At 39.7% G+C, this 8808-nt stretch overlaps 2 protein-coding genes across 2 annotated transcripts in view; both read right to left on the bottom strand.

Annotated features, from left to right (window-relative positions):
• Nucleotides 1–2052: 2052 nt before the first annotated feature.
• Nucleotides 2053–7437, bottom strand: LOC109181800 (phospholipid-transporting ATPase 1-like). The gene is made up of 7 exons (XM_019331715.1): nt 5556–7437; nt 4878–5184; nt 4081–4783; nt 3875–3998; nt 3580–3799; nt 3043–3501; nt 2053–2637 (listed from the first exon to the last, which is right to left on the bottom strand). Exons 1-7 carry the CDS (start codon nt 7060–7062, stop codon nt 2418–2420), a joined length of 3540 nt encoding a protein of 1179 aa, XP_019187260.1. The 5' UTR covers nt 7063–7437; the 3' UTR covers nt 2053–2417.
• The window catches only part of LOC109181802 (DNA gyrase subunit A, chloroplastic/mitochondrial), a 25681-nt gene continuing 23820 nt past the window's right edge, over nt 6948–8808 (bottom strand). The window contains exon 28 of the transcript XR_002054278.1: nt 6948–6958. The gene's annotated coding sequence lies outside the window, so the exon portion shown is untranslated. The remainder of the gene's footprint in view (nt 6959–8808) is intronic.

The following is an 8808-nucleotide window of genomic DNA, read 5'->3' as shown; positions in this document are numbered from 1 at the left end:
GTACGTATTCAGTAAAACATGGCTATAGGTTGTTAAACTCTACGAATGTTATTATGCAACAGACTTTCAACAGGTGGAGTAAGTTATGGGGCTTAAAGATCCCACCAAAGGTTCTGAACTTTCTTTGGCGGTGTATCAAGGACGTCCTGCCAACAATGGTGGCTTTGTCTTCCCGGAGAGTGGACGTGTGTATTTTATGTCACTTGTGTGGTCAACACCCGGAGTCTGCTGTGCACCTGTTCTTTGAGTGTGAATATGTTAAACCGCTTTGGTGCAATGTCGGCTTCATTCCCTACACCTTTGGTTGATGATGATTTTGCTGCGTGGATTATGAAATGGATGAGCCATGCAGATGTGGCGGCACTCATAAAATGGATTGCAAATTGCTGGTGTATTTGGAATGGTAGGAATGATCAAGTTTGGAACAATAAGGTTTGGAACATAACAGATGTGAAACAAGAGGTGGCAGTTTCTTGCCTTGAATGGTTTTGCAATGAAAACTTGGATTCCCAGCATACTGCTGCTGCGTCGTCACATGTTGCCTCAACTTTGCTATCTGTACAAAGCCTGGATACAATGCTAGCATATGTGGATGCTGCCGTGTTCCCATCAACTAATAGTGCTTTTATGGAGTTTACGCCTGTGATGGTGGTGGTTCCTATGCGGGCGCAAAGAATGGGGTGGTGAGATGCATGAATGATGTTCATCTAGCGGAGGCTCAGGCTGTAAAAGAAGCGCTATCTTGGCTCAAGGACATGGGCTTTAATAAGGTGAAGATCTTCTCGGATTGCCAGGCTGTGTGTTCGTATTTAAATGGTTCATCTCAGGATCTTTCATACGCCGAATGTGTTATACGAGAGTGCCATAATATTCAAAGACACTTTGAAAGGGTGTCCTATCACTATATTCCTCGATCTGTGAATACTGTGGCTCATGCCTTAGCTAGAGCTATGTGTTCTCAAACTGGTCCATGTAGTTGGTTGTTTTCTATTCCTTCATGTATTGAGCATTTGGTTTAATAAATCTCTATGTTTTTGGTTTTCAAAAAAATTAAAAAAAAAATAACATAATGAGCAAACACTTAATACAATTTATACTACCAACACAATTTTAATTCCAATTAAGGACTAACATTATTGGCTCTTATTAAATTTTAGAGTTATAAACTTATAAAAAGAATTCATGCGATCATTAAAATTGTAGTATCAAATTTTTATTCGATTTAAATGTAATATTAATAATTAAAGTTGTGAGTTGAGTATTACCCGCACTCGCAAAATCTCCGTGAGAATGAGAATAAGATAGGAATTTCATTACCCGCGCGGGTGTGGAGGGTGGGTTGGAAATGCGGGTGCGTGGGCGGGGCATAAATCCACAGCACCCGCCCGCCCCATTGAGATTCCTAATAATATATAACTATAGAATGTTAATGTTTTAACGAAATCACCTTCTGTCTAAACTCACTAAATGAAAAAAAAAAAAAAAAAATGACATGTAAGCTTAGGTGACAATTGAATTTCTCATATGTTATATGCAACATAATGTAAAGTATTCCATGAAAAAAAAAATTATAAATGTAGAGATTTAACATGAAAATTATAACTGTCAAAGTTACGGTACTTTTTAGACTGACAGGGGAGAGAATTTGTAATATGTTCTCTATCCATGAGATCAGAGTGTGTTAATATGGCAAATTATTGCATGGAACATGGTCCACATAATTGTATGGACCATGAATATTATGTACATTTTTAATATATTAAAAGTACATTATTTTTGTATTGAAAGTACATTATATAAAATAATGTACCCTTAGTATATTAAAAATGTATTTTAAAAAATGTACCTTACGTACATAAATAATGTACTCTTAGTATATTAAAAATGTACTTTTTATTTATGGTCCACATAATTGTGTGGACCATGGTCCATGCAATAATGATTGGTGTAATATTGTCCATGTTGATTCTTGAACCTTTTTATATAATAATTTTTCCTTGTGTCAATTACTTAATATGCTAAAATTTAGTATCCAATAAATAATGGATTGCATTAAGAATAATTAAATAAATAAAATAATACATTTATATCATTACAAATCAACGTACTGATCAAAATAACTATCACAATTCACTATCAACAATTAGCTCAATCTACTATCCGTCTAGTTGTTTTACAAGGAAAAACAAAAGCATTATAACTCTTGAAGATGATATAGTGTCATGTACAATTCCAATATAATGTTCTTAAAACATGAACAACAAAGAATGCCGACCTAAGTATACAACTTCAAAGTATTGTTATGTCTGTCCCTGGTGTATATTGCTCAAGTAACCTGTAAAGGACCAAACTTTTTACAAAATTAGGCCAAAAGAATCAGGCTAGTTCACACTGAAATTGTGTGTCTATGGTCATAATCATCTTGGAGGATGGACAATTTGGTTCATTTCTACAGCTGCATATTCGGACCGCCTAATAATATTTCCGAATTTCTCCCCTTCTCTTGCAATCTGAATGTCACGAGGCGTAAAATGCTGCACACAAACTTTCACAACAAACCGAGGAACGAGAGCAGCAACAATGATACCGAGTAAGCAAAACCAAAATGCGCCATCTCTCGCAATGTAAAAAATCGCCCTGCAACATGTGAAACCAAATAAATAATGATATAGCAAGCTTGATTCCATGACGCCACATTTTCGAGAGGGGGTTCAGGACTTGCCCTTCAGGCCTCCGCCCACCGCCCACCCCACAATTTACCCTTGTTGGGGATCGCACCGATGACCTGGCTTTGATACCACTTGTTAGGGATCGCACCATCATGCCAAAAGTTATAGCTCGTAGTGAATGCGCAACTTTATTTCTTTATACCGCCACATTTTCGAGAGGCAGGGTGCTAGACTTAACCTTTCAGGCCTCCGCCTAGCAATCCCCCTAGCCACCTGGTGTTGGACTTGGCCCTTCACCGGCCTCCGCCCAACAGTACCCGTGGAAAGGAAAAAATAAAAAAAGAGGATAATGTTGTCAGCTAATTGATCTTACCAGTAACCGGGAAGAAATGGCAATGCATCGATGATGACGACACAAATAACAGTTGCGATGATCGATCCCCAGATGACAGCGTGAGTAATCCAACTCCACCGAATCACATCCATGGCTAAATGAATATTAACCAAAATAACCACAGCTAGTGTCCAAAGATCTCCAATGCTTGAAACGTCGATATCACTTTTCCAGTACGCGAGAAGAGGCACAAAGAACGCAACTGCACTCTGCCATACTGTGTCCACTATTGTCGCCCAAAACAATTTCCCATTATACCCTTCTTGCCGTTGCCCGGCTCCATAAAGTTGAGGAAACTTCAGAAGCGTCCTTCTACTCAGATCCTTATCAAGAACCCCAACCACTATCGTAGGCAGTGCGGTGTAGATGATAGAATACAACATGGAACTCCAGTCAGTCACGGCAGTAGTTAACGTGAAAGCCGTAAAGAGCGCATACCTATGTACGACAATTACATACGAGATCAGATAATATTACGACAATTACATGGAAATAAATAATAAGTGGCGAACTTACCAGAATAAGACAAGAACAAACACCGCGTTCCTGTAAAAGTTGTATAATATCATGTAGCCCATCCGCTGATAATTCCAGTGTCCATGAACCAATAAAAGCGGGACCAAGAATCTAAATTGGCCCATCGCGAAATCTGATGCCATGACAGCTTGTCGGCCCTCTTGCCCGCTAATACCAACCCCCACATCAGCCATTTGGATCATCGAAACATCGTTAGCACCTGAAAAGTGTAGAGCTTCTTATTATCATGTCAAAATATTCGAAAGAACAATGTAAAAACGCATTTCAGACTTACCATCTCCAATAGCGAGGGTCATGTCATCTGTCCGGTTTTTAACGAGGGCAACAATTCCAGCTTTCTGCAATGGAGCCACTCGGCAACACAGTACCACATTGCAATTACTCGCTAACTGGAACAGCTGCAAATGGCAAAGAGAAGTGTGTTGTCTAAGAGATCTATAGATACAAATAATATAGTAACTACTATATACAATCGCTTACCTTTTCCTCGAGTTCTCGGTCATCGAGGATATAAACGAGGCTTGTTCCGTCAATGATCAATGCAACTGAACTTGCATCGGCTATAAAGTCTGCTTCGGAATTATATGTCGTGAGCTTCTTCTTATTACATAAGTTCAAGCCATCTTCCAAGCTCCTTCTACACGAATTTGCAGACTTGCTATTAATGACAATATGGGTCATCGTACTCGTCAAAAGCTTAGATGAGTAGCCAATTGAAATCGCGGTTTCTTGTTTGTCCCCGGTCAAAACCCAAACTTTAATGCCCGCTATTCTTAAAGACTCGATTGCTTCCGGCACGCCTTGTTGCAGCTTATCTTCAATCCCCGATGCGCCTAATATGTTAACGTTGTTTTCAATGTTGTTAGCGACTTTACGAAGTAAGGCTGCCCTTCCAATCACGGCAGTGCTGGCTGCCTCGTAAGAAGACTGCCACAGCCCGAAATCGGAAGCACTCAGTTCTCGCATCCCCACCACAAGAGTTCTCAATCCTATCGAGGAATAGGAATTGAGATGCATTTCAGTTTCACGAACAACTTCCGAGTTCAATGATTTGTCTATTACGCTAAACATGGATGTATCAGCTCCTTTTACGAAGACCTTTACTGTGTTATCAGGGCAACCTAATATCACAGACATCCTCTTCCGATCACTATCAAACTCATGCAAGCCCAAAACATTGAACCTGCATTACGTTGAACAGAAATAACATATAGAAGCTAAAAATAGAAGAAACCCGAAATTCAAAATGTAAGATATAGAAGCTTCGGCTTGCTTGCCTTTGCATTTCTCCTTGAACGCTGATAACAATATGGCCCGAGGTTCGTTCCACGAGCATGAAACCATAAGCTGCAGCTGCATATACTAATGCCTGCTCGTCGGGAGACTCTCCTGTATAGTCTACTAACTTCAATGCGGGATCAGATGTATCCACAGCGAGAGGAACTATTGTGTTGCAAGCCGCCAATGCAAGGAAGAAATCGTGAACGTGTTTTCCTTCAACTGTACATGGTCTACCTTTCGAGATTTTTAAGAGCTCGGGATCAACCTTTATTTTAATCTTGGGCCTTAAAACCTGTCCGTTCACTGATACAAAATAAGATATGAAAAAATGTTATATTTGGCATATAATAATATAAAGTAGGGCATTCAACCAGCTTGGTTGGCGTGAGTGGCCCGTGCACTCTTGTCCCTTAAGAGAGGTCAGGAGTTTGAACCCCCTCTCGTATGGAAAAACCAATCTGGTCAGCACTTTGCCCCTTAATTGGGACGGCCCGGTGCGAATGGGGATTAGTCTGAGTATGGTACGAGCTTAAAGGTGCCTCCTACAGTTAGGGCATGCTCAGAACACCTCGTGGTCTGACCAAAAAAAATATAAAATAAGGCATTTATTTCAAAGAAAATGGCAGAAAAGAGGGAAGGGAAAAATACAAACTAGACAAGGAGAGCTGCAACACCTTGAACTTCATACACTACTTGATCTTCTTCAAGACTGGACTTTCTGCTACCATAATCAACTCCCGAGATGCTGGCACATTGAAATTCCATCTTGTTCTCAGTTAATGTACCGGTTTTATCAGAGAAGATGAATTTTATCTGTCCCAAATCTTCGTTTATATTAAGGGCTCTACATTGGAATTTTGAGTTTGAGCCTTCATCGAACAACTGGGAATCTTGAACCATAAAGTAAGCCTGACCAACACGGACAAGCTCCATAGATATGTATAGTGATATGGGGATCATGATTTGGTAGACAATAACTGAGCTAAGAAACGTGAACAATATTTCCAACCCCCATCCATAATAATTATAATTTTCCACTTTGGGTTCCGAGTAGTCTTTTCTCCGAAAGAAAGGGATTATATCTAACTCATCCTTGTGATGCCTCAGCCAGAAACCAGCCAAAACGGAGACAATAGTACAGAGAGCAACAAGGAAAAAGGAAAGGAAAATTATCTCACGGTTCATACGAGTCTCGAGTCGACTCCTCTTAGATGGAGCTCCGGAGCCGTTGAGCATAACTTTTGTCTCTCTGCCAGCATATACTACAACTCCAATCGCCCAAGCTGTATTCTTGAGCTCACAACCACGGAGAATGATATTGGAAGGTCCAAGTGAAACACGCTTTCCATCTATCTCCATATTTGCCTGGAAGCCATAAATGTTTCGATTGGGTTTTTCACACGTGATCAGCCCTTCAATCGTATCCTTTTCGGGAATTTTCAGTTGTGTCTCCTGTTTTGCATACCGTGTTTTCAAATTTGACTCTCCATCCAAATTAATCGTCTGGACATATGCAACTCCCGTTGTGTCACTTGTGGAGAGCAGCGCCATATCACACGGGATAGTTTCACCCGAAAAGACTTTGATTATTTCACCGACCCTAATATCTTTCCATTTCTTCGGCTGGAACTCGCCATTCGCAAAAACTAATGCCAACCTTTTGTTTTCAATCTTGTCAGACCTGTGCCGCCTATAATCTTCATAGGCATCTTTAACTGCTGTCACTAACAATACAAAAGCTAATGGAAGAATCGAAGCTCCCCGACCAAAAACAGCCAATTGTGGCAGCTGATTTAGGATAGCAATAACAAGAAAGTAAATATACGCAACCCTATGGAACTGTTCATACAAGTTTCTGGGCAGGAAAGTTAAAACGGAGTATTTCCCAGTCCTGATCGAATTCCCAGAAAATTCAAACTCCTCATTGGTCTTGGCAGGATCATTTATATATATCAACCTTGCATCCTCATCACTAATTTCTTTCAGGGACCTGCTAAACCCCTCTGAGTCTGCCCCTCGTGATCCATGCCTCACGCGTATAGATCCCAAATCCCCTACATCCACCTCCCTAATCGAGCTTTCCCGCGAGGCTTTAGACCAATTCGAAGATGTATTTCTTCGAGATAAATTCGGGGTAGATTCAGGTAGTGAAAAATTCTCAGAATGCACATTTGAATCCATCCCAGAAGGTGGTATAAGAAACAGATTTCAAGTCTTTACACAGATCAGCAAGGACAGATGTATAAGAAAGCTCAAGGGAATGGGATTAAAAGCAGCAACATCTAAAGGCACAGGATGCTTCAACAGCATAGAATCAAACTCTCTCAAACACATTAAGACAAAATTAGATACTGATCCAACCCAAAACAACCAGAAAACCCAGAAACTCTGCAGAATCCAAACACCAGTCCAACTAAAAGTCACAGAGCACTGAACCACCCCAACCACAGTTTCAGCCAATAATAAAAAATAAAAAAGAACTGATTTTTAACAAAGATCAAGAGAACTGGCAAATTCCACCAATACCCAATTTCTGCTCTCACCTAAAATGTCCAAACTCCAAAGAACCAGAACAGCAGTATACGAATCTATCAAGTACACAATCTTATCCGGGTACCACCCCAGCAAAGTCAACTATAATAGTAGCAAAAGATTGATACACCAAAGATCAATCCTGGTATATATCTATAAATATATATAGGGTGGCCGGGCACTTAACTTACTTGTATGGCAGAAAAGGGCAAGCTAAAGAAATATTGACCGGAAATGCGCATCCGAATAGCTCTGAATTCTTCAGTAGTAAGGAAAACAAAAAAGAGGAATCTTGCGCATATACTTGATAGAGACGAGGGAAATTCAAAAGTCAACAATGCAGACCCACAGAAACAAGGTGGGGTCGGCAGGCTGTGGGGGTCGAAGATTACAAGAAAGTCGGAAGGGAAGATGAATGAGAATGGCGAGAGGGGCCGGAACACGAAAGCAAATCAAGCAGTGGACGAAGGCCTATGCTGCGAGTGCTTGCTGGCTACAGATGTAGTTGGTCGTTTCTAGAAACAGAGAATTTGTTGTTGAAGTTTTCTTCTGATTGTCCGGAAAGAAAGTCCCAAATTGGCAGCTGCCCCACCCACCCAGTCGGCCACTCCACACTCCAAATTGACCATCTCTATTGCTGACTATACTTTGATTCCGTAATTCTGCATTTCTGTTACCAATTCTAAGGAAACCAAAATATCCCTCGTACTTGGCTACAGTTATGGGAAAGAAATGATATATGGTGTGTAGGTTACCATGGATCAGAATTCACCTTACATGGTGAATCTTAACTCAAATATAATTTTAACTGTTTTGTATTTATAAGTAAATTGAAGACACATGATAATTAAAGATACATAAATCGTAACTGCAAGTATAAAATAGGAAAAATGACACTTTTTCTCCTGAGTTATATACTTATATCACTTTTTCCCCCTCAATTATTTAAGTAAGCACATTAGTCCACTCAATTATTCTAAAAGTGATGGTTTTCCCCCTGATATATTAAATTGACATTTTTACCCTTAAAGTAAATATTTTATTTATTTTACTTCTCCAACAAATTATTGCGTATACGTAGGGATGACCACGGTTCGGTTCGAACTGAACCGGATACTAAAGTAATCAAATTAAAAATTTTCGGTTATGATTCAGATCTATAACCCAACATTTGGATTTCAATTTATTAAAATTATGAATCAAACAAATTGGATCCTGAATGGCTGAACCGTGAACCGGGGGTTCCAGATCCGGTTCGCGATTTTGAACCGTCTTTATTTTAAATTTTTGTTTTTTATTTTAAAATAGTATAAATTCAACAATAAATGTATTTTATTTTTTCAGTTCGGAACATGAACCGTCCGTTCCGGTTCGCGATTTTAATAAACTTTAAAT

The sequence above is a fragment of the Ipomoea nil genome, unplaced genomic scaffold (assembly GCF_001879475.1).
Source record: "Ipomoea nil cultivar Tokyo-kokei standard unplaced genomic scaffold, Asagao_1.1 scaffold1043, whole genome shotgun sequence".
Taxonomy (NCBI): domain Eukaryota; kingdom Viridiplantae; phylum Streptophyta; class Magnoliopsida; order Solanales; family Convolvulaceae; genus Ipomoea; species Ipomoea nil.
Note: the sequence above shows the minus strand (reverse complement) of the source record. Positions and strands in the feature narration are given on the sequence as shown.